The sequence below is a fragment of the Cataglyphis hispanica genome, chromosome 12, assembly GCF_021464435.1.
Source record: "Cataglyphis hispanica isolate Lineage 1 chromosome 12, ULB_Chis1_1.0, whole genome shotgun sequence".
In the NCBI taxonomy this organism is placed as follows: Eukaryota; Metazoa; Arthropoda; class Insecta; order Hymenoptera; family Formicidae; genus Cataglyphis; species Cataglyphis hispanica.
This window is the reverse complement of record NC_065965.1, coordinates 4,970,966-4,997,383: the sequence shown is the minus strand read 5'-3', so window position 1 is coordinate 4,997,383 and position 26,418 is coordinate 4,970,966. Positions and strand designations below refer to the sequence as shown.

At 30.9% G+C, this 26,418-nt stretch overlaps 1 protein-coding gene across 50 annotated transcripts in view; it reads left to right on the top strand.

Moving 5' to 3' along the window:
* LOC126853662 (longitudinals lacking protein-like) overlaps positions 1 to 26,418 on the top strand; it is a 177,124-nt gene that overhangs the window by 19,963 nt on the left and 130,743 nt on the right. Inside the window, exon 7 of one of the 50 annotated variants that reach the window (XM_050599611.1) lies at positions 24,452 to 24,771. The exons of 42 other annotated variants lie outside the window; for them this stretch is intronic. In XM_050599611.1, the coding sequence (XP_050455568.1) occupies positions 24,452 to 24,756 (305 nt within the window). In that variant the 3' untranslated portion in view covers positions 24,757 to 24,771. Of the gene's footprint in view, positions 1 to 3,959; positions 4,324 to 11,798; positions 12,343 to 14,214; positions 14,574 to 17,122; positions 17,848 to 18,591; positions 19,433 to 21,617; positions 22,064 to 22,543; positions 24,346 to 24,451; positions 24,772 to 26,418 lie in introns of those variants that run through there. 7 more of the 50 variants (XM_050599582.1, XM_050599585.1, XM_050599577.1 and 4 more) reach the window with 7 other exon arrangements.

Here is a 26,418-nt window from a genome sequence, read left to right as displayed (position 1 = left end):
GTACTAATTGTGCCGCTCTTCGCGGATACTGAATGATCATTGTCAGTATAATTTTAATTGCAAAATTTTTGTTTGAATTATTCTATTTGTATAATTACCAGCTTTGATAACAATTTGAATAGGAAAATAGTTAAGGAAATTTATATTGGATACGCGAGCGAATGTAATTTTTTTTGTGAAATGACTTAAGGAAAATGTGATTTAAATTTTCGAAGAAAATAACTTTTTAAGTTTATTTTTGTTGAAAATTTGAATAATTTTCCTATATAAGTTGTGAATTTTAAATGGATTGTAAACTCGTTGCGGGACTCGCAGAGATTTCAAGTCCACTTTAATTTTCACAGGCATGTTCACAGAAAATTACATTGTTTTACTTAGATATTACGGAATGATTTTTTTACGAGATGTAATTCCTCGTTAAATCGTTCTTGTCAAAACATTCAAGAATTATGTCTTTCGTGAGATCAATGCATAATGTTCAAGTTTTTCACATTCATTATTGTTGTGTGATTATAAAACAGAAATCATAATTGATAGAATAGGTTTTATACGTTCATAGGAATCGTAATCGTCGATTCTATTTGATTACACACAAGATTAGATTTAACATTGTCCTCGTTCTATCAAAGTTCTTTATCAAGCCCTCGCATAAAATCAAAGTTTGTTTTAAGTAGAAATTTACAAATGTGAGATTATACAGTTTAATAATATTTTTGTTTTTGTTTTTGACTGCCTTTACATTGAAATTATAACTTTCATAAATATAAGCCGCTTCTATTTGCGAAATATTCTTGACATTACTTGACGTCTACGTAATAATTATGACGTAAATCACGACTGAACTACGAATTTGTCGCAATCATTGTTACTCTGTTAATCATTGCTGCGCAGCGATTATTACCAGCGATGCAATGCATTGCACAAGTGACGACTGCAACTAATTAATCTTCAGGGAAAAATTTATATATTGGTAGAGTTAAAATTAATATATTTATCCTGATCGCTAAAAAGAAACGATTTAAAAAAAATCTCACATTTATTATTTATTATGTCAACAATAATTTAAAGATATACTTCGATTTTACCGGTCCACTCTCGATATAATCTCTAATCTTCGCGATTTCAAATGATGACAAAATAGACAAGACAGGGACAGATCGCGATTAATTCTTGATTCGCTCTCGCCTGTCACAACGATGTAAAAACTGAGGCATTATTTTTGTATGCTCGTCGCGTATATAGTGGCGAGGGCTTTCACACGGTGTTTCAGGATCGATTCTCTGGTATTATTGCTCACGCTGCAATTGGCATTATTCGGTCAAGTACTGCCTGGACAGGCATCAGTGCTACGAATGAGGGGATGGAGAGGCAATTCGTCTGCGGGACCTGTGGACGACGTTTCAGCAGAGCGAACAACGTACGGCAGCATCAGAAGAAGCCGAGCCATCGCCTTTGGCGCCCCTTACACCAGGTCTAGGGGAGGGAGGCTTAAACTAATCAAAATATTCGACTCTTCCTCGGATGAAGGCATTACGAGAATGCAACAGCAGCAGCGGAGGAAACAGCGGTATCAGCAAAAGTAGAATATGTCGATTCGTCATAATCGTCTCCTCTCGTGTCACTCATTTCTCTCTCGGCGCTTCGAGCTTCGTTCGTAAACAAAGGGGAGTACGTCGCGACGCCAAGTAACGAACGTTTTTTTTTTTGTTTTATTTGCGTTGCCTGCATTCTGCTATTAGATAACTAATTCAAGATATTACAAGTCCAATATATCCATAATTTGTGCTTTTTTCGGGCAATTAACATCGTTACTATCTGCTTTCCATGGGCGCAGATGTTAACGTTGGATCGCTCGACAGAAATCCGAATTTTGCATTGATCTCCAAGTATAGAATTTATATGAAAATTTATGAGGGGGTTTTGCACTTTTTTTTTATTTTTAGTAAATTGCTTGGAGTTCAATTTGATTTTTCGGAATGTCATACAAGTCGATATCGCAACTTGAAGAAATTATCTAATCGAGCGATATTTTATCAACTTGATATAATTGATCTTAATTATTGTCTTGGCTTTGCGACATATAAAATATTATTGTTATATTTAATTATAATAGTTTTATTGAATATTTTTTTTTATATTGAATTTGAGTTTATTTTATTTTTGATTGCATTTTTTTTTTATTAAAATTAATTTTGTCATATATTACGTTGAATATATAACTTGTTATGATCGAAGTTTTTCGTATATTTGTCAAAATAATAGAAAAGAGTAGCAAAATCGAATTTCTTGAATAGAAATTTTTATGTTCAAAGATGTTATGAAGACGATGGCGTTTTGTATAATTAGCATAGCGTATATGCTGTTGTGTAAAAAGGCGGAATTCAAAATTGTAAGAAATTATTTCGGTGAGAGAATTATTTCTCGCGAACATAATCGACGCCATCGATCACTGTTGTAAATCAATTCGTTGAATGACACCGTTAATCGCTAATCACTGTTACAATAAATGGCTAATTGCTGCGAAAAGTCAACCATGCATGTGTGTTCCAATGGTGTTTTTTTTTTTTACTTTTCTCGTTTATTCGGAAATATTAATTCTTAATAGTCCACTTCTTAATAGTGCACATTCAAAGATTGAAATTTTTTCATGGGTTTTGTTTATAAAGTTGCTCTTCGAATAATACATTCCTCTAAACATTTTTTTTGGATAATTATGCGTTTATTTGCTGATCGTGCACAATTTTTGACGAGATTACTTATCTGACAAAAACATGTTTGTAATTAAATCTATGGTAGACCGTTAAGAAAAGCTTAATTCTTTTTTTTTCATTTATTTATAAATCACTCGAGTTGCTATTTCTAATTTGACAGATAATTTTGAAATGTGATCGATATATCTCGCATTGTTGTCGTCCTCATTAATGGGTAGCTGATGCGAGAAGTCGAAAGTCTTAGATTTTAAAAAATTTATATGTTGATATAATAAACATATTCAGAGAATTTAAAATCGGAAACTGTGGAGATTGTCGTCATACTTCTTTTTTGCGCTTCCGATCATTCCGAATGTTTGCGCTTCGGCCTGTTTAATAATTAATTTTGTTACTTTTAATGTATTTATTAATTTATTATCATATGCATAGTAAAAAAATTTTTTGAGCAAAAAATTAATACCTAAATGGGCTGATGCGTGTACATGAGGAGAGGCGTCGCTTTTCTTTCGAGAGTCTGGTATTCGTATCGATCGCGTCGAACTGCATCCAGCGTACTTGACATCCACAAATATGAATCCGACCAGATGGACCAGAGCAGAGAGGAACAAATAAAGAGATATTTTTAAACAGAATATATTTTACTATTTATTGTGCAATTCCTTCACTCATCTTTTCAGGTGCTATATTTTGTGTTGCGTATTAAAATAACATTTCACTCTAACTTGGTATGGTATAATTTTCTCGAATTTTTATATCGTCTGAAATTTACAGAAAATAATATATAAAGAAAAGTAAGCATTGCATAATTTCGAGAACGTAATACCTTCCTTAAAGAGAATCTATTTATATATATAAAATCTTCTCAATGATGAACTATTAAAATATACCTAAGATTTCACAATCTGAAATTATTACATGCATCCATTGAAGAAATTTTATTATTTTTATTATATCTTATTTTAAGGAAAAAATTAACTGGCTAAATACATGAAACTTTCTAAATACAATAAAACTTAGGATTTCTGCTAGATACATCTTTACTAATTCATGCTAATTAATCTACAATACGGAAAAAATAGAAAATGGAGAGGGAAGGAGAGAGAGAGAGAGAGAGGAAACATTATGAAAGAAATAGGCTGTACATACATAAAATAAAAAGCTTTAGTTGAAATAATTTTTTAAATTTTAACGCATCATCCGCGCGTATAAAGAATCTCCGGGGTGATAGTTGGCCGATGATGCTTGCAGCTGCCACGCTCTATTGGTCACAGTCTACTGGGGTGCATCGGCAACCCACAGCAGATCACTGCAGACTCTCCTGTCCGAGTTGCGGTCGCAGCTACAAGTATCGAAGCGGCCTGCGGAGCCATATCGCCGAGTGTCTTTCGGAAAGAGAGAAATTGGAGGCTGATTTTCGATGGCAACAGCAGCAGCGACAACAACAATGGGAAAATCAAGTCCGATCGTACAGGCAACAACAACAACAGCAGCCGCTCACTGCGAAGGACGTCCGATTACTGTACAAGTTCTGGAAATCGTAGATACATGTAGCCTTAAATACGAATAAGAATTCTATAGTAAAGATTTTGATTTGTTGCATCAAAATACCTTGTTTTCCTTATGTATTTAATTTTATCTTTAATCGAATATGGAGGGATGGGATGGCCTCATCGTTTCTCGATCCATGGAATTCATCGTTTCTCGACCTTGGATGCTGTTCAACATCTCGATTAAGGCACTATCTCTTGCTACTCTCGTCAACGAGCCTTTTTTTTCCATTACACGTATAGATGTGATAAAATCATGAATATCTTTGATAGAATGTGCATGTATATATATATATATATATATATATATATATATATATATATATATATATATACACGCACACTTAATATTTTAACTAATTATTAACTTATTATATAAATTATTTATATTGATTTTCTATCTTCATTTTTTACTTGCTTAATATATGAATTAAAAGTGCTACTACATGTTAAGACTCGATCCCTCATTCATCATACTGAATTATGATCAAGAAATCAATGATGAAGATGAGAAATGAGTTTTATTCTTTCATGAAATACACACACACACATCGAAATAAATAAGAAAAGTTTTTTTGAATGCGAGCACTTGTGTTCGATAATTTGGAATAATAAAATATACCGGAAACTTTCTTTTTAGATTCATGAATTAATAAATAACTGTAAATCTATTAATTAATAAGTAGTAATTAATAGTAATTTGTTTATTTTTATTGAAAAGAATTTTATGAGATAATTGATCAAAATTTATAGATATTTATTAATTCACGTGTGGCTATATAAGAAAAATTTATTTTGCTATATTTTGCAAGAATAAAACACATAATTTTTCGCCTTTGACGTCATAATTTAGTTATGGCTGAAATGAGAATCTTGGAACCTTGAGAAAAAAAATTATATAGTTTGATTATAATCAAAGTTTCATATACTTACATTTTTCTAATAATATGTGCATAATTCATAGGTCAATTTTTTTACATCAATAAAATAACAGATCTTTTTTGTTTCATTTGTCATTGTATATATAATTCGTTTTATCGATATTTGATTAACAAAGGCACAAGCGGAGGATCAGCGATAACTGTTGTCTGATGTGTATTGCATGCTGAAAGTCTTATACAGTCGAACGTGAGCTTCGTGATTGTCATCATCATAAATAAGTGTTGCGAAATAAAGGAGATATATCCTGGACATGCCTCACATCTCGAAGGGAAATTCATCCTCGTTCGAATCATTGACGCATAACTTTGACCGAGTACATATTATGTTCACTTGTAGATTTGTGTTGGGTGAAATTATACAAGGAGGCTTAACTTTACATTAGGTTGAATAATTACATCACGGGTGTAAAAATGGATGCATTAATAAAAAAACTCATTTTGGTGCAGCATGTAAATAACAATAGCAAAATAACGAAGACTGTGCACAAGGATCTGCTATTATTTATCCTTTTAAACGAAATATCTTAAATATAATAAAAATGTAAATAGATTGCTAATAAATTATAATCTTTATTGTCTTTATATTTAATGTTATCTTAGAAAGAGTTTTTATTTATTTTTTTTAATTACTCTTATTTTTACGAAGTTAGTAGTGCAATAAATATACAGATGTATTACACTATTATTTTTGAACCACCTTAGGATCGTAATAAATAAATATCTTTAAACATTTTTGTTACATAAATAGAATTCTATGCAAGAATTTCATATATACTCTCCGATATTAAATTCCTCAATAATTTAACTTAAATACTTTTATATATTCGAATTAAATGCGACCGGGACTAATTTTTATTACGCAGCTTTTTGCACAGTCTTTCTTTGGAGTAAGCTTGATTCAGTATCGTCTACACGCTTAGTTCGAGCTTTTTCTTCGTCAATCACAAAAAAAAAAATAAATAAATAAAATAGATAGAAAGGCGGGCCCAAGCTGCAGTATTTCGACCAAAGTGTGTGTTTTGCGGCTTGCTGGTAAGGAGGAGATACTCGAGAGAGATCTCGCGGATGGGACTTGTCTCGTGCGCTTTCGACAGGAACCCGTATGATGTAAAAACAGGCCTCCCTGTATGCTTGCAGCCAGCCTCGCGACGGACCTCGTCTCGACTGGCGACGGCGGCGAGCTGCGATATCGATGCGTAATGTGCGGACGCGGATACAGATCTCGGTCATCTCTCACACGACACTCCAGATACGAGTGCGGCCGTTTAGGCTCTCGGTATACCTTCACCTGCACCCTCTGCGGCAAGTACTTCTGTCGACCGGATCATCTCAAGCAGCACATCCTCAACATCCACGGGGGCGCAGTCGCCAAATAACCGTGGCTGCATCTCATCTTCGTATAGAGACACCACGTTCGTCGATCGTTTTTCTGGCGACGGATCAGGAATCCTTTCGAGTTTAAATTACTGCGAAAAATCACGACTAAGATTTGAAGAAATGCAACGTACACTGATAATGAGAGAAGTTTTATATTTTTATAATATCACAGAGATACATATGTGTAATGCTGATGTATATAAAAAGCCGATATAATTATTCTCTATAAATGTAAAAAGTTTATGAATTTTGTTCTAGATTATTTCTATATAAACTTTGTTTAACGGGATTTGTCCGAACAGATTTTTTTTTAATAAGAGTTGAGTTGATTTTGGCAATGCTTTTTTTTTTTTTAATGAAATTTTTTCGACAAGGTTGCAGATGCGACAATTTTAGAATCTATTTTTATTGTTTAATATAAAGTTTGTATTTTAATCGTATTCTTTACTTCGAGTCGTTTGTCCAAAGGAGTACCAAAGGAAATTTTTATTTTGAATTTGTCAGTAAAATTAATTATTGTGTATGATAACTATATGAATTATTTTTTGCAGTGTAGAGGATTTATAAATCGTGTAATTGTTCTCATTTAGAGATCATGTTACGTTCTTTGATTTAAACATCTCTATTTAAATCTCTGTTTAAATTGCAAAATTTTTCAGTCATATGCAAAAGTTTATTAGACGTTATAATCTAATAAATATATTTCTATGTTATTTTCTCTTAAAATTTTGGATAAAAAATCTAATCATTAGACAAATTTTTATACTATCAAAGTTTTTATTGAATTAATGATTTTTTATTATTATGTTTCAGCATATTGTTTATTTAATTTTAGAAATTGCTTAAATATGAGTAAATATTGCTTTAAATTTCAAATGATAAAGAATTTTATCGTTCTTTTTTTTTTGAATAGCATTCAAAATTAAACGAGATTGATTAATTATTATCGTGTATATTTGTTATATGCATAGTTACTCGTCTGTTGGGGTAAACTGCCAAATAGCTTGACCATGAATACCAAATGACTAATATATTCCTATTTTTCTAGTTCAATATACGTTTAAGTTATTTTATATAAGTTATACAAAAATTACACAATAAAATATTGACATGTACATACAAATAAATTAATATACTGGTATATGTTTAGGAGTGATAAAACTATATACAGATAATATAGAAAGTCACGTTTATTCCTCTTGTTGAATCTTTCGAAATTGGATGTATTTATTTTACATCTTCGAAGGAAAACTGCTATTAAACTGTTAAACCAAAAACTAAAAATATTTCAGTGTATGAAAAGTACAAATTAATAGGACAGGCATTACTAGCGTGCGGAACTTTGAGCTTTTTTAAACGATTGTCACTTGAACATTGTAATTTTTTTTTTTTACATATATCAACAAATTATCTTCTGCTCTACACTAATTATTCTATTATCAACAAATTGCTCATCTTAATGCATCTAGCATCCGAATAAGACTGCTCACTATGCGAAAGTTTATAAATTTCTGTTACTCACAATCAGATATTATACTTAGTGCAAAAATAAAATTGTAATATTATAAAAAAAATAATATATAAAATTGTAATATAGCGCGCACGCGTATTGAAATGGTACAATTTCTCTGGTCGTTTTTTGGAATTAAGGTACTAGATTTAAATGAATAAATAATTATTTATGCCAAATAATTATTTTAAAATGGGTTATATACGTATTTTAAGTTGATGTCGCAGAGAGAAATGTTTTGTGAGTCTTCTGTCAGAAAGGAAGATTCTTTTTATGATTTTGTTTACTTGCTGAAATATATCGATTATATATAAAGAAAAATGAAATGTCTTGTGACATATACTATATTTGAAGTTATAAAACATGCGTAAATATATTAATGAGTTTATATAATATATGAGAATAGAGTGTTGTTATTCTATAACATATTGATATGGGTATATTATTGTTATTGGTGAACATTAAATTTACATGTTGTTATTTCGGATTTTATAAATTTTTATGGAATTTCAATAAAAAAATAGCATTAAATAGGTTCTTCACTTAGTTATTCCATATCCGTTTTTCTGGAATTGTGTATCCCTTTTGGTTTAATTATATAATTTTTTTTCCTACTGTTTTATCTTTTTATATATAGTGTTATAGTAATTTTTTTTCTTATTTTTATTAATCTTCTTACATATGTATATAAATCTACAGATTATAAAATATTGTAACGATCAAAAGTAATATAGCAATTTTTTGTTTGTTTTTAAACTAGTTCTTACTGACTTATTCTCGTAAATCAGAGTACATTTTAAATTGTAAATATTAAAAAAAAAATTTATAAATTAATATTTATAAAATTGTAAATATTAATAAAAATAAATACACATATAATAATCATCTTAATTTTTTATTATAATAAAAATTAACAGCGTGATAATCAAGTTTTATTGTTGCAATGAAAATTTTTTCAATTGCATAGAGAGATTTTATAGCGAACTCATTCTTTTTTGACCACGAGTCCATAAAAAAAAATTGCTTTTTTTAATCCAAGTTGCTTCGTAAAATTTTATTTGAAAGAGAAAAATACGTTTTTAATATCTTTTTTTATTTTTTTATTTTTATTTATTATTTATTTTTTTTATTTAAAGAAAAGATCAAAGGATACTATTTTTCAGTGCATTTCTTTTCCGGATCATGTTTTAATTTTTAGGATACATCCATGATGAATCGATCTTTGCGCGGACTGACGTTTTTGTTTTGTATTTCGTTACAGAAGCGGCATATGCTGTACATTTAAATGGCGAACATCAATGCACGATATGCGGTAAGCTGTACACGAGAAAGGCAAACCTAGTCAGACATATCATGTACACCTGTAGACCGAATAAGTTGAAGTACGCCTGTCCGCATTGTAAAAAATTTTATTCGAGGCCAGACGTTCTCGCCTATCACATCAAGTTACATAAGCCTTTCTGATATGCGTTTCAATGATTATTCGATATATATTTTTGATATATTGAATGAAACATGTATTAATACCCAACAGTATGAACCGTAAGATGATTATATTGTGATCTACGTTATATATATATCAATATTTTAATAAATTAATAATATAATATACGCAATGCATTGCGCTAACTATTTCATACTGCTATACTTATTGCTTTTGATATCATTGTTTGTTCTCATTTGAAGCAAATAATCATTTGCACAGATTGCAGTGTTAATTTATCGAAATAAATAATATTGCAATTAAAATATGCTTATTTAAATATATATATATATATATATATATATATATATATATATATTTATTTGTTTATATACACAGGTTTTCTTCGATATAATTTATTAAGAAATTCGTCTTCCGAAGATAAAAGCGTCCCATAAGCAAGAAGATTGCATTCGCATTAGTCTCGAGCTAATAATATCGAAATAATAAAAATCACAAATAATATTTTTTTTCAAAACATCACTATAATATCAATTTCAATTTTTTTTAGAATTTAAAGATTCTAAAAAAAATTTAAAGTGTTTCTTCACTGAAGAGATTTTGTGCGACGCAACATACGAAGATTTTTAAACTGAAAAGTTTAAAAGATCAAATTTCCTAACTTAAGTTGCGATAAAAATCACCTGTTATTTAATTTAATTATCTTAATCATTGTCTTTTTCTCGCTTTAATTTTATAGATTCTGGGATTTAATTGAGATAGTAATCGTAGTTAGTACATCCGTTTACTAAAAGAAGATCGCGTAAAAATCAGGAAAAAAGAGAGAGAGAGACAGGGAGAGATCTTGCATGTTCGAACACTCGCGCAAGCAAATCGCGAGTCCCGTGTTGCTCGCAGATTGCAAAATTTACACGTTTGTTTCGTTTCGGACCTGCTTGCAGTATACTGGAATGAGTACCCGACGACGCTACACGAGACTCTGGCCTTTCGTCAGTCACTCGACTGGAAGAAGACATTATCCGAACAGCAACAACATCTCCAACAGCAACATCAACAGCGACAGCAGCATCAACAGTTTCCGCAGCAGGGTCACGTCTGCAAGACGTGTGGCAAGAGTTATAAGCAGAAGAATGCTCTGTGGCGGCATTTTAAGTACGAGTGCGGCAAAAGTCCTAGATTTCAGTGTCCGTATTGCCGTCGTCGCACGAAACAACGCTCCAACATGTATTCACACATCAAGCATAAGCACTTGGGTTTCAAAATTTACGTGATTGATCTCGAGGCGGAGAAATGAGCGCACAATTAAATTTGCGTGAAATCGTAAAGTGCCTGCGATACGTCCGTTTCTCATATAATTATTACACTTTTATTATTTAGTATAATGGAAGTGATAGTTATAACTTGACGACACGGTACACCTATTTAAAACCACATTTATAAAATATCGATTTAGAGGCAGTAATTTAAAAGTCAACATATTTGCGCGAAACTTCTGTAACGACCCTTCTACGGATTCTTTTGTGAGTAAAAATTAAGTTTAAGATTTCACGTGCGTTGTTGTATCGAAGTTGGCCAATTAGATAAGAAAATATTGAAAATATTGAAAAGCTTTAGTTTGGTGATCTTGTTTTATCTTGAAAATAACTATTGAGAATTTTTTCTTTTCTAATAATATAGATTTATATAGATTTATGAAATTTAGAATTCTTGTTAATTATTTGATTAGTATATTTTTTGCTTTATAAAGCATTTTTATTAAAAGATCTTTAGCAATTGAGACTAATGAGCATTATATTAATAATAATTAATATTGTTATACATAACTAAGCGTTCTAAAAATTCCTTCGAAAAAGAGAAAAAAATGAGGAATACTTGATTTATTATTGATTTAATTTTTTTCAACATGTTTGGTTAATATTATTAAATTAATTTATTTTATACTATTCGAATATAGCTTATTACAAAATTTTAAGGCTATCGGAGAATTCTACAAATGTTCTAATATGAAAGAAAATTAATTGTTATGCGCGGCACAATTTCTCTCAAGGTTTGAAGATGGGTTTGAAATCCACTCAATTATATTAATTATAATAATTATATTAATCAGTACAAAAGTGATCGACTTTCAGCTGTTTGCAGCATGCGGACGAGAGGGTGTTCCGTTATGCCCTTTATGCCTATCTTCCTTCTGCGAATTCAGTAGTTAGATCTCAATGAATATCACGACATGACACGCTGTCGTTCAATCTTCGCTGTTGTCTGTTGCAGCATCCCCGTTCAACAGCAAATATTATATCAGCGAGTATCGTTGCCGTTTCTGCAATTGTCCGTATTCGACAACGGGCCATCTGAAACGTCACCTGACCAGGGGCTGCTTCATGGATCCGTCCTTTCCCATCGAGAAGCGGCGCAACATGAATAGATTGGAATCTAGGAATTACGTATGCCCCAAATGCTCGCAGGGCTACAAGAACAAGCGCACCCTGGACACGCATTTGCGTACGGCGTGCGATCGTGAGCCAAAGTTCCAATGCCCGTATTGCGGCCTCAGGAGTAAACACGCACGCAACATTTATACGCATATTAGACGCAAACATAAGGGCGAGGATCTCTTTCTGATAATCAAACAGGACGGCAAATAAATACACAGTTTTTTACCTGACCTTTGATAATTTATATTATTCGCAAAGAAAATAAGAGTCACAATTTTAATAAAAAGAGTTAGTATGTGTGTGCGTGAATGGGAGGGAGAGAGAAAGGGAGAGAGAGGGCATATGCACGAGATAATTTGGACAAATGAATTTTATAGTAGCCGATTCAAAAAACGAATTAATAATATATATGTAAATAAAATCTTAAATCATCAATACGGATTTTATAATGATTTGAAACAAAATTTTGGAAAGAAATTTAAATTTTCTTTATTTTGTTTAATAGATAAGTAGACATGTTCTGTTTTGCATTTATTTCATTTTTAAACTTTTTTTAATAATCTAAAAGTGTGATAACAATAATAGTTCTGAGACAAAGAATTACTGTATATTTTGGATTATTAATCATAACTAATATTATATATATATATATATATATATATATATATATATATATATATATATAATACGTACTTCATTATATACCTCATAATTTTTTTATGTTCTTTTATATGTCTTATAATTCATATTACCGATAAGAAATTATTTATAAAATTTAAGCAGAAAATACGTGGTCAAAAGACTGTTTTAAGATTCTAAGATTTTTGCTATCGGTATTACTATAAAAAGGCTCTTGTGAAAGCATTATATTATATTATTATATTATTAATTAGTTTATCCTAAATATGTCTTTTCACAGAAAGAAAGAAAAAAAAGAAGGCATATTAAATGTGTTCGATCATATATATTGTGTATATTTATATATTTTTATTGCGTCGATTTTCCTCATACAAATAAATTTTATGTATCTCAAATCATGTCTTCCTTTATTTTATTTCTTATCAATAGCGTAGTTATGTTTGTAATTTATTAGTAATTTTGTGCAGTTTTTTTTTTTTTAAGTGAGAAGTATGATAATAATGTGATAAGAGTAAAGAGAATTTTATATTATTCTGAAGATTTTAAAATTTTATTTTTTTGTTCTTTGTACTTTTCTCGTAATTATTATTATTCATAATATTAATATATGAACATTCTGTTAACCTGTGCTGTCCTTTTATTTCAGATGACTGTGATATTTGAATCTCGACAAAAAACGATCACACCTGTTTGTGAAGACATCGTTGAATAAAATGTGCAATTGTTTTGCGATAGATTCGAATTGTAGGTATAAAAATATTAAGAAAAGATCTAGAATGGAAATTAGTAATTAACATAAATATAATATTTATATTGATTTATGTAATATATATTTCAGTTTTAGTCTTATCATACATAGAATGCTTATTCTATGGAAAAATATGGAAGAACCTGAAATTCTTGGAATGTTTTTATATCTGGGAAGATTAAGGAATTTTCATGAAATTTTATTGAAACTCAGAGAAGTTTCAAAAACGATTCTTTCTTTGATAATATTATTCTTCTTATATTGTATTCACTAATTGGATCAAATTGTATATGTATTATATGTATTTAAAATATATTATAAATATATATCTATTTCTCGCTGTTTATATATATTCAATGTCTTAACAGAATATAAAATATACACTATGTATATTGTAATTTTTATTGTAATTTTTAATAAAAAAATAAAAATGTTATGCAGATGAAAAATGTTTATCTTACAAAATCTATTCAGTTTTTTAAAGTACATTTTCAAATCTAACATTTGAAATTTAAGTGATTTTTCATTTTCTCTTTGTATGAATGAAGAATATTAGAAAAACATAAAAAAATAAAAACATAAAAAACACAATAAAAAAATTTATTTTAGAAAATTGTATTAAAAAAATTTGTAATAAAATTTTCTTTACTTAGAATTTTAAACCAAGAAACTTGGAAAATCAGGAAATTTTCAAGCAGTTGTTTTATAAGAGTTATAAATAAATAAATATATATATTTATTTATTACATAAATTATATAATTAATAGATACGTATCAGTATACTAATTTGAATAGGTTACGATAAAATGTTACAATCGAATTGTTATGCAATTTTAATGTATATTTGGATGCGGTTTGGTTTCAGATAATAAGCAGATAGGAAATAACATTAGATTTACAGAAGAGCAGAAGATAAAAAAAGAAAAATATTGTGAAGGAGATTTGAATATGCGAGTAAAGATTGTCAATCTTTTAGATAAGCAAATGATGCAAAATATCATAAAGAAGTGCGAATATACTTGCATTTCTTGTAATAAAAAATTTAAAAATCCACGAACCTTGCAATCGCATTTATCAAACGATTGCAAGAAAAAGTATATTTGTCCAAATTGTGAACAAATATTTTCGTATCGTGCTTCGTTTTGCAGGCATAAAAAGAAATGTTGTCCGCAATCTAAAGGATTAAAACGGTCTTTCTGGTCGATTTAGTTTCGAAATATTATTAAATACTAACTTTTATTCTATTACTTTTATGTTTAAATTAAATTTGTTACAATTGTTTTAGTTTTGCGCATAATATTTAGTTTTATACATATTTAGTTTTATAATATTTAATACATATATTTAGTACATATATTTATACATATTTAGTTTTATATATAATATTATATATAATATTATTTATATATAATATTATGTATAAGAAATGCACAAACCTGAGTAAAAGCAGTATTAATTTTTAGTTGTGATAAAAAAATGCACTTGTTATGTTTTTAGAAACTTTTTAATTGTTTTTAACTGTTCAATTAAGACTGACATATTTTTAAGATATACAAATTTTATTTTATTTTTGTTTTAATATATAATAGTATAAAAATTTGTTATCCGCTTATTTTTAATTATAATCCATGTTCATAATTTTGTATAATTTAAATATTTTTTTATATTTTATTTTATGTATTTTACTTTATATATTTTGTAATATTTTATTTTATACGTAAGAGATGTAAAATTTTTTTATGTTTGTCGCTTTAATTATATTTATATTAATGTAATTTAAGAATTTAATTTATATTATGTATTTTAAGAAATATATGCATTATATTTTCTTTTTTGTATTTCCAAACATCATAAAGATGCAAAAATGCGAAATTAATTATTTATTTTATATTACTGTGGACGAGTTGATTATAGAATATACAAGATTATTTTAATTTGGTTTTAGTTCCGAACACAGGCATATATTTTACGCACGATAATAAATAATTTATGATTTTTTGAAATTTTGATAAGTGTCGTGCAATTCATTAGAACTCTATTAACGACACTAACGACGAATCGTGTTGATTGTCTTAAAATTTCGCTCGTCTGTCATCAGAATGTATACCTGCGAATACTGCAAAAAGTTTCTGTACAGACATAGAAAGCTATTTTGCGTTACGCCAAAGTAATATTTTCTGTGATTTGAAGCGTTAATTTTGTCATAAAAGAATCCGTATAGAGCTAGTTATCAAATTAAATTAACTTTATATGTATGTCTGTATATATACATGATGTACGAATATATAATGATAGCGATGCAACTGTGCGTGCGTAATTAATATTGTTTATGCGTCTCTTCTTATGTGTCTATCTTGCTCGTTTCATTTTTATTAGCATTTTTCTTTAAAAATTAAAAATGTTTAATTTATTATTAGTTATTAAATTTTTTTGATATCGTAATTTTTGGCACCACGTGTTTACAAAATAAATGTAACTTACCAAGAATGTATGTTTTTCGAGAATCCTTATTGTTATATACAATAAATTGTTATAATATCAGTATGTTTACATTGATTTACCTATTTTAATAATCTTGTTCTTGGAAATGATATTAATTTTTTTTTTTTTCGAGATATTGCATTATGTCGTATTCCATGTTTGTAATGTAATAAATTAACAATCGTTGAAGGTTCTTACTACTGCAATATTGATTCTATCACGAATACGCTGTGCATATTGCATTGACAATGAATAACAATTATATAATGAATTTTCGCAGCCATTGTGAAAGTAAGTAGCATCGTGCATTCCCTTTCTCGCTGGAAAGATATGGTAGGCGAGCGCATAATCGTAATATTATATTTCCCCACCTCGTTTTACAGCAGGCCGATTAATGTATACGTTTAATTTATTTGTATGCATGAGATATATTTTGCAGCTTTGTATTAGAAAGTTTAATTCTTTGCGGCCAAAATTTTCAAACAGTGAGAGACACAAGGAATGATAAAATTTATAAATTTTGTATTTTCTAAATTAACAGATTTTTTTTTTTAATATACAAAGCGTTTCAGAAATAGGTAGTCGACTTTAAAAGCATATTTTATTTTCATTAAGATGAAAAGAAGTCATATGAACGTGGGCCTAGGAACACTTTATTTCCAAATAATAAATATTTTTTTATTTATAACAGACAACATGTCTCGCATCATCGTCTCATGGATCGCTCTTTTATTCACTCTCTATTAGAAATAAATAATAATAGTTTGATTTATGAATATCTTTAGATTTTTCTTTATGATATTGCTGTTGCTCGAAATTGTATTCTCTTGTGACAAAATAAGAAATATTTCGGAGATTTTTGACACGTCGATGCGAAGCGTATGAAAGGAAATCATTTCCAACAATTTCTTTAATGATATATTCTCATCAAAGTCTGTATAAATATAAAAAATATTTATAATTTTGAAAGGAAGCGTTTCGCGATCCACGCTATCATATGACTTTTCATCTCCTTTCGGGGAGTAGAATATATTTTGAAAATTCTGAAACATTCTGTATAATAACAGTTAATTATATTATTTAGAGGACAAATGTTTAAAAAATATCGATCCATGTTATTCGGAGTTAATTTTGACCGCAAATGATTATAGATCTAGTTGATTAATATATATTCCCGAACTGACGAGCCTCAAATAAACATATTCCGTCAGGGAATATTGCTTCCACAGTCGTTAATTTTTCGTTCTATTCGTTTGAAGATCGCGATGACTGACGAATCCGATGTGTTGCAGAGTTGGAGCTAGCCGCGAACAATTCGACGCGCGGCGAAGGTACCAAGAGAAAGTACAGTTGCAAGTACTGCGGCAAGGGTTTCACGCAGTCGGGCTATCTGAGGAGCCATCAGAAGAGTTCCTGCTATTGGAATCCCAGGTCGACCTGTCACCAGTCGCAGAAGATCAGACCGTTCTCCTGCACGCAGTGCGGCGCCTGCTACTCCAAGCAGTCGCATCTCATCTTCCACGTGAGGCACGAGTGTGGCCGTACGCAAAAGTGCAACGTCTGTGGCAAGACGTTTTTGCACAGCAGCAGCCTGCGAAGGCATCGCCAGAGAGCCTCGTGCAGCTTCCAGCTTTGTTAACACCCGTGTCTCGAAAGCGATTTCGGCCTAAGGACGAATTTCAGCGATCTTATCTCGTTGTTTGATATTTAACAGAATATTTCGCGTCGTTTTCGATGATAAGTGTTATCAGAGACCAAGCGAGAAATCTTCAAAGTTTTCAAAACGAGTTCTGGAGTGCTCTTTGAAAGATTCTTAATTCTTAATGAATGTCTTTCAATATCTTGAGACGTCGACTTTTTTTTAAAGATAGATTTTGTTGAGATATTTTTACCGATAGATTGAAGTGCAATACGCTGGCCTATGATGCGTATCGGTTATAGGGATCTAATATCAGATTGTGATATATTATGACGTGAATATGTATATAAATTACACTTGAATATTTCTAAAGCGAAAGCTATGATTTTTTTTATCCCTCTTAAATATAGGCTGTTGAATTTCAGCACAAACGTTTGATTCATCTCAACTGACTTTAATATATTTGTGCGACGCAAGACTTGGATGGTCGGACAATACCTTGTTTACAGATTCGTTTTTCTCTGCATTTTCGGATTTTATTTGCTTGATAATATTATTTTCGCTAATCCTTTTTTATTTTCAGATTATTTGTTTGAAATCAACTGTAACGACAGTTCGTTCGCGACAGTGGTCTTTATGAAGATTGTTATTGTTGATTCATAAGCAAATAGATCGAAAGCCCAAAGAAACTGTCATCGATTTTATATCAATAAATGCGAATATTTCTTAAGTTGATTTCTGTTTTGTGTTTGCGTTTTATACCAAAGGATCATTCAAATGACAATTGTGGCATTAAAGCTCGTACTGCTGCGCTGACTTATGTAATAATAAAATATTTCTACAGCGATCGTTTTGCGTTTTTTATAAACCATTTTAATGCCGACTCGGTATTATTTTCTTTTTTTTATAATTTATTGCTCTTCATGGCTACAATGGGCTTGCATGTGTTTTTGTTCTTATTTCTCTTAGTTTTCTTTTTTATTTAATGTAGTTACATTGTTGACTGGCTATCCGAATTTTCTATCGTATATAATGAAGAAAATTTTTGATAGCTTGTCAACGATATATTAAATACATCTTATCGTTGTTGTTTTAAAGTATATATTCGCCATGATGTTACAGAGGGAGAAATATCAGTGATGAAAAAAGAGAGACCATGTAAGGAGGCAGAAAGCCTTTTAGAGAAAGAAAAGGAGAAGAATAAATGCGAAGGAAGCAAAAGAAACAACCTTACTAATGGCAAGGCTACAACGAGTATTACGCCACGTCCTTCAACGAGTATTTCGTCACATCCTTCAACGAGTACTGATACAAGACACCCTAAAGTTTCCGCAGTGATTTCTTTAAGCGACAGCGAGAACAGCGATAACGACGGCTCTTCGCCTTGGACGAATTCGAAAAACATTGTCCGACAGAAGCTGAAATGCCCGTATTGCGGTATTATGTACGAGACACGCCATCACCTCATCAAGCACATCACGACGACGTGCTTGTCGAACCCGGATTCCAAGACCAATAAGGAAGCCGGCAAATTCAGATGCAGCGAGTGTGGTCGTAATTATGGACAAGCGAAATCCTTGAGATATCATCAGAAACACGAGTGTCAGCAGGTGGTCACGTGTCCGGATTGCCATAAAACTATGCGCGGAACGTATATAACGGAGCGTCACAAGCAGAATCATTGCGTGAACAAGCAACGCAACAAGAAGATAAAACAAGAGGATACGCCGGATTCGCCGGATGAACTTTTCATAGATGATTCCAGTATTGAGTTTTAAATTAAATTACATGAAGCGATATACGACTTCAATATTTTTTTCGTTACACGTTATTTAAGAAACATTTAATGTTCAATAAGTCATGCATTTAAAAAAGTTGTTTTATCTGCTCTTTTTTTTTTGTGGCACTTGCCACATTATTTTTGAAAATGTTGTCAAACATATTTGTGTTAACAAATCATTATGTTTACTTTAATAGGTAAAACATTTTTATTTTTTTCCATAATATGTTAATTTCGCCAGTTAACAGTAAATATAAAGTTTCCAATCTTCTCATTTTTAAGGGAACATAAAAAATTCTTTTCACATGAATATGTTTAATGTATTATTTTGCAATTAAAAATTAATAAAATAATTATTTCAATTTTTTTATATGCTTTGTTATGTTATGATTAATTCAGTTTTTTCTTTCTTGTATGATATACAAAGAAATAGTGAGATGAATGCTGTTGCAATGAGTGTTGTTGCATTTCAATCTGATTGTACGTTAGATAACATCGATGTCTTTTGAATGTGCATCAGGTTGTATCTTGTATTTTATATAATTTTTTTTCTATTTCAAATTAAATAAAATTAACATTATGCTCTATCTATTTTTATAACATTTATTATTATACAAACTGATGAATGAAATTTCCCAATTTATTTCTTTCTTTGATAACAGATAATTTTATCTAAAACATATCTAAAACCCCTACGTATTATTTACAAGTATATATTATGTGTATATATATATATATATATATATAGATGTGTATATATATATAGATGTGTGTATTTTTTTAGAAATTTTATGATGATAAATATGGGTGTGTCTGTACAGAATATTTGATAAATTTTGGAGCAAATTTTTCCTTAAAATTTAATAATGCATATTATTTTGAAATATTTATAATCATACTGATATTTATAGAAATATTGGCGAATTAAGCTTTATTAGCAGACAATACGAACTGTCAATTTAAATTGATTCTTACCAGTAAATGTCTAATTTTAATTGCTAAAACCGTTAAAATTAAATGTTCAGACTAGTGACAATTTATAATCATTTGATTAAGGATTAATTGCTTTTAAGTTGGTGAATAAATGAGACACTAAACTTTTTACATATATCGTTAACTTTTATTTACTTTTTCGTAATTTTTTGCTCCAGTATAGCTTGTGAAGTTATAAACTGGTAAGTTATTTGTCGACCTTACTCGGTTGATCAATATATGCGTTTTTCTTTATTTTAGGAATTTTTGATGATGTTTTGATGACCGGCGATTGTTCCATTCGGATACAGGCGATGCAAAATTGGCATCGTTATTGGAAAACTTTTGCAGTAATATATGATGAATACGTTATCATTTCACGCAAGCAAACACAAAGATCATTATATCGTTTTCTACGTACAATTGTCCGCAATGCTAAATGATTTACACGAAACGCGGAAATCGGAGGAGACATCTGACGTTTGGTTGTATCCAAGATTATTAGATCCCAACATTATTAGGAAGAGAGAAATAAGCGGAAATGCGGTTTAGAAGCTTCTTTTAGAGACGATTTAGAGAGACAATTTTTTTAATGATTATTTAGTGACATTACGTTGATCTTGAGGAAATATATATATTTTTTTATAGAATTGTTGTGAAAATTATGCATCATGCAATAACATACGTGTAAAAAAAAATTAAATTTGAAATAAATGAAAATGTACAATAAATTATCCATAATAAATTACAAATTAATTAATTATTTTATTTATTATTTTTCCATGTAATTATGTGCTTGTGATAAATCACACGCTTGTTAATAAATCTCGAAGAAATGTCAATAGTCAAAATTTAATATAATTTTATATTAATGATAGAAAATATATATTGATATAAAATTAGCATTTACCAGGTGGCTTTTACGGAATACATTTAATTGTGACATAAGTTGACTATATTGTGGAATTTATATTATTATTTTTAATACTTGATTAATTAATCTTTTTCTTCATCATTCTTTCTAATCTTTGTTTTCTAATATGTGTATGAGATTAATGATATTTATCAGAATTAACAATATATATATATATTAAGATTCTAGTTAGAAATAATGTTTTAACGTTCTTATGTTTTTTGACTAATAGAAAAGAATATACTTTTGCATATTTATATTTGTTTAACATTTTGTTTAGCATTTGTTTAACATTATATCGTATTATTATTTTGTGTTTAGGAAAAAAATACAACCAACATTTTTATATCTACATCTTTAGTACTGAATACGTGAGTGTGATAATAGCGAGCGATTATTATTACCTATTATGCTATTTATAACGTTCGTGGGCAAAGTTCAGTTTATCGAGGTTTATCCTCGCGGGAACGATTTCTTTTTCAGGAATTGCTCAGTATCAGGAGAAGCAGAGCTTGCCCGACTATCCTAACACGATGTTAGAGCAGCATCTTGTACTTCACGCTACGACCTCGTCGCAGAGTTACGACGGCTTCGGGGATACCAATGTTCAACTGGCGTGTGAGTCCGGTAACACCTATGGCCCCGACTGGTATCCCGATAATGCGATGAAGCAACAGCGGGATGACGGACAGCGGAGGTATCAGTGTCCCAAGTGCGGTAACAGATACAAGTATCTAGGTGATATGAAGAAGCACGTGCGTTTCCAGTGCGGGCAAGAGCCGAAATTCCAGTGTCCGTATTGTCGTAAACGGGCGAAGGTATCGTCGAACATGTACGCCCATGTGCGCAGCATACATGGTGATCTACCGATATACATAATAGATCTGAACAAACAATCCGCGACACATCAGTGAGTCAGTGTTCGTCGTCGAAGATTCCTGATGTCACCAAAATTGGTACTATTCTCTAGTTTTTTTTTTTTTTTTATATCTGACATATTTCGATTTCATCATTTACAAAATTGTCATGATGAATTTTGGAGTATTGAGAGATTTGCAATGAAACTAGGAATAAAGATTTATGTGTTCAATTATGTATTATAAATAAACAAGTAAATGCGTTATACTCGATATATTGATATGTGTCATATTTCCGGATATCTGCAGGTTGGTGTTTCAGAAACATACGATAGGCGACCCTTTTACTTTAATACTTATAATCCGTAGTACATATCGTAATTCGCATTATATGTGTGATGTATGGGTTCTGTCGCTTCGTGAGTCGATTGTGAGTAGATAATCGAAGAGCATGGACGGAAATGTTTCTCTATCCGATGTCGTGACTTAGATGCGGTGACCTCGCTAGCGACTAGTCATTAACTACTCCTCGAAATTCGATTATTTTTCTAGATCCGCTTTACGGGCAAATTCATCATCCGTCTTACGCACATCCCGAGGTAATGTCCGGAAGCGGCGTGGCCGCGGACGCTTATCAGCGAGGGGACAACCTGGACGCGATGAAAAAGGCGAAGGAGAATTCTTATCTCTACGTCGACTCGACTCGTCGTCAGGAAACCAACGTAGCGCCGATCGCCGGGTCTCGCTGGCCGGATAACGTAGTCGTGCAGGGCTCAATCGCAAGAAAGAAGTTTCATTGTCCTAGATGCAATAGCGGCTACACTAGATTGTCCGACATGAAGACGCACTGCCAGTTTCAATGCGGCAAGGAACCGCGCTATCAGTGTCCGTACTGCACGAAGAAAGCCAAATTCTCGTCGAATATGTACGTGCACGTACGACGGATGCACAAGGACAAGAAGCTGCAGATCATCGATCTCTACAAACAGCTGTCGCGAGTTCGCTACTAAAAATCGGCGGATCAATGACGGGGAAAGAGAGGGCACGAGTGATAAAATCATCGAGAAAGCTTTAAAGCAAAAATATATATAATTGGGAAAAATAGTAAGACGAGTACAGTTTTCAAGAAGATGTAATCAAATGATAAAAATTACATACGTTGTTTATTTGAGATGTTAACGTTTATTATGACTGCGATTTATTTATGAAAGTTGATAAAATTCAATATTCGTGATTTTCCTCTCTGAGTAGCTTATTCGTTTAATTTGGTAAATTTGCTATTAAGTAATAATTGCGAATCTTTACTAGTAACAATTACAAATCTTACATCAAGCAGTGATTTGCAGATAATTACAATCAATTTGATCGTTTCGAACATCAAAAAATATATATTTGAGAAATAAATTTTCTTCCGACTTCTTAAAGGAACTTTACTAATGAGCTTTATTAATAACATTATTTGTTTTGCACAAGATGCGTTTTCTACCAAAGAAGAGAAAAATGTACGTTAGATATGTAGCAATGATAGGCACAGAACAAATTCTCCGAGAGCATTGTTCTTTGAAACAATTAGCATTCTTTATATACATACATGCATAATCCATGTAAAATAATTACGTTTTGTAAGATATTATATTTTTTACTCTTTTGGTATCCATAATTTAATTTTTTGCACACATACTACACACACGCACACAAATATAGGTGCAATATATGAGCGTCTTCCATAGCAATTATTTTTTAATTCTTTTGTGAATAAATCTTTTTGAGACAATATTTGTTGTTTTAAAGAGTTAAAAAAATGATTGGAAAAACAGTATTATGTTATATGTAAAAATTAATTTCTGTATTCTATAAAAGATTTAATATACAACATATCACACAGCCGATTTTCTATTATCTTTAATCATGTTATTCACTATATGTATATTTTTCAATATAATTTCTAATTGAATAAAATTTTATTCAATTAATTTTTTATTGTATATTTAAATGATAATCACATCAAGGTGACTAGTCCTGAATTTTCATTTTATAACTTATGGATAGTAGTATGTATGAGTGTGTATATGCGCATGCGTTCGTGTATATGCGTGAAAAAACGTTTATGTCTTTATTAACTTTGAAAATAAAAAACTTCAAAAATTTGTTATTAAAACTTTTAAATAAAGTTTTTTTCTTAAAGATGCATACTCAATCTAAAATATTTCTAAACACAATCTTCAAGAAATCTTAATTTAAGAAATTTTTTTGTAAATGTAATTTCTTTATAAATTTGTGCCTGTTTTCATATGTACATCCAACGATGCATTACAATTAAGTGGGTATAAACTTAAAAAAAAAAAATGGAAAAATTTTCTTAAGCTACATTAATTTTTTTCATTCGTCTATATTCAGTGTTTTTTAATTAAATGTTTTAGTAAAAAAATATGTTATTAATTGATATATGGTGCTTTTCAGGGATGAAAGATTCCACGTCGGCGTTATTAAGATTGAACGCCGATCATCGGTATAGGAGCTTTATATCAAGTATCACAAAGTATCCCTGCGGTAACTGTCCGAGCGTATTTAGACAGAAGAAAAGTCTGATTACACATCTGAGATACGAATGTGGCCAACCACCCCGATTCAAGTGCCCTCATTGCGACCTGATCTCTAAAAAATCATCTAACATACAGAAACATATTCGCCGAAAGCATAAAGGTTACGCGGTCTATGTTTACGATATTCATCGATTAACGAATACCGTTACTGCACAGGAATAAATTGTATCTCTCTGTGAAAATGCAAAAATATATATAAATATATTGACAGTATCAATGCAATGATATACTAGAGAGTCGTGTAACTTATAAACATGAATAAATTGTATTTCTGGAATAAAGCAATTATGTGAAACGCCACTAATGCTAGTTATATATTTGAAATTTATGCACATTAAAATGTGCTTTTTATTCTTTTGTTTTATTGTCATTTATATTATTTTTATTATTATAATTTCGTATGTTAATAAATTAATTCCAACATGTATGGAATTCAATGGAAATTGAGAAATCAGATTTCGTCAGCAAAAGCGGGATATAACAACAATTGCTACAACAAATTACTATATGCTATACGATACGATAAAAGTAAATCAACAATTTTTTCACAAAATTTGATTTTATTTCTTATCTCTTTACTTGTATCGTTTCGTATTCAGTTCCTAATTATGTTATCATTTATCTATTCTAATCTAGTAGTCGATATTGTACATACATGGTGGTAATAATAATAGTGAAACGAAGAAGAAAAAAAATTGTAACGTTGCACGCAAGTTTTGCGAGATTTTCTGACACTGAATTTTTGTTTGCAGGTATCTATGCGTCCCTCAGGTTGATAGAAGACGCGAACATTGAGTACTTTGGGAACAAATTTCCCTGCGCGAATTGTACGAGCGTATACAGCAAGAAAAGCAGTCTGATAACGCATCTAAAATACGAATGTAGTTAACCGCCTCGCTTCAAGTGCCCATACTGCGATCTCCTCTCGAAGAGGCCGTCGTACATCCAGCAGCATATCCGGAAGAAGCACAAGGATAGCAAAGTTTATGTTGAGGATACTCGGCCTTCGATATTCAATATAACGCACGGTCACTCTGTCGATTGTGGCAATAATAAAAGCAGTATTTTATCCCTAATTCTAATATTCTTGACTAATCTTTTGATGTCGTCAATTATTCCAGATATCGATCGGAATCAAATGACGAGACTTTAAATGATTCGAAATTGTTTGCTTTTTAACGCGATGTTTTGAAGAATTTTTCACAACTTTTTGTTTTGTTTTATTTGGAATTATTGTTTGTCGTAACGTACGTCCTCGCCAAAAATGTAAATCTAATCCAATTATCAAGAACTGTCTATCTCTTGGTCTTGTCGAGCGTAAAAGGTTGTTGCGTTTATTGAAGCTTGGGAATCGAGTTTCTCTTGCTCGATACTCGCGATCACGCGGCCTCTAACGAGGACTTGTACTTTTAGTTTTCAGATCCGCCGAGAGGACAAACGCGAGCGGTCGGGCTTTCTGCTGTCCGAATTGCACGAGCGTGTTCTTGAGACAAAAGGGTCTACGGGAACACCTGATGTACGAATGCGGCCAACCACCAAGATTCCAATGTCCTTACTGTAATCATCGGTCGAAACTGATCTCGAATCTTTACAAGCACGTGCGCCGTAGGCATCGCGACGAGCTAGTCTGGTGTATCGATCTGAAGCGCGAGTGAAAACGTCCGCGAAGCGCATCCTTTTCGCGGCGTGACATTAAAAACGTCGTGTTACCACTCGATAACGACGTTAATACAATGGTATGCTTTCAAACTGAGAAGCAAGATAACGTGCGGATAATAGTTTTTCTTTTTAAAATGACAATATTTGCAAAACGACCCGAACATG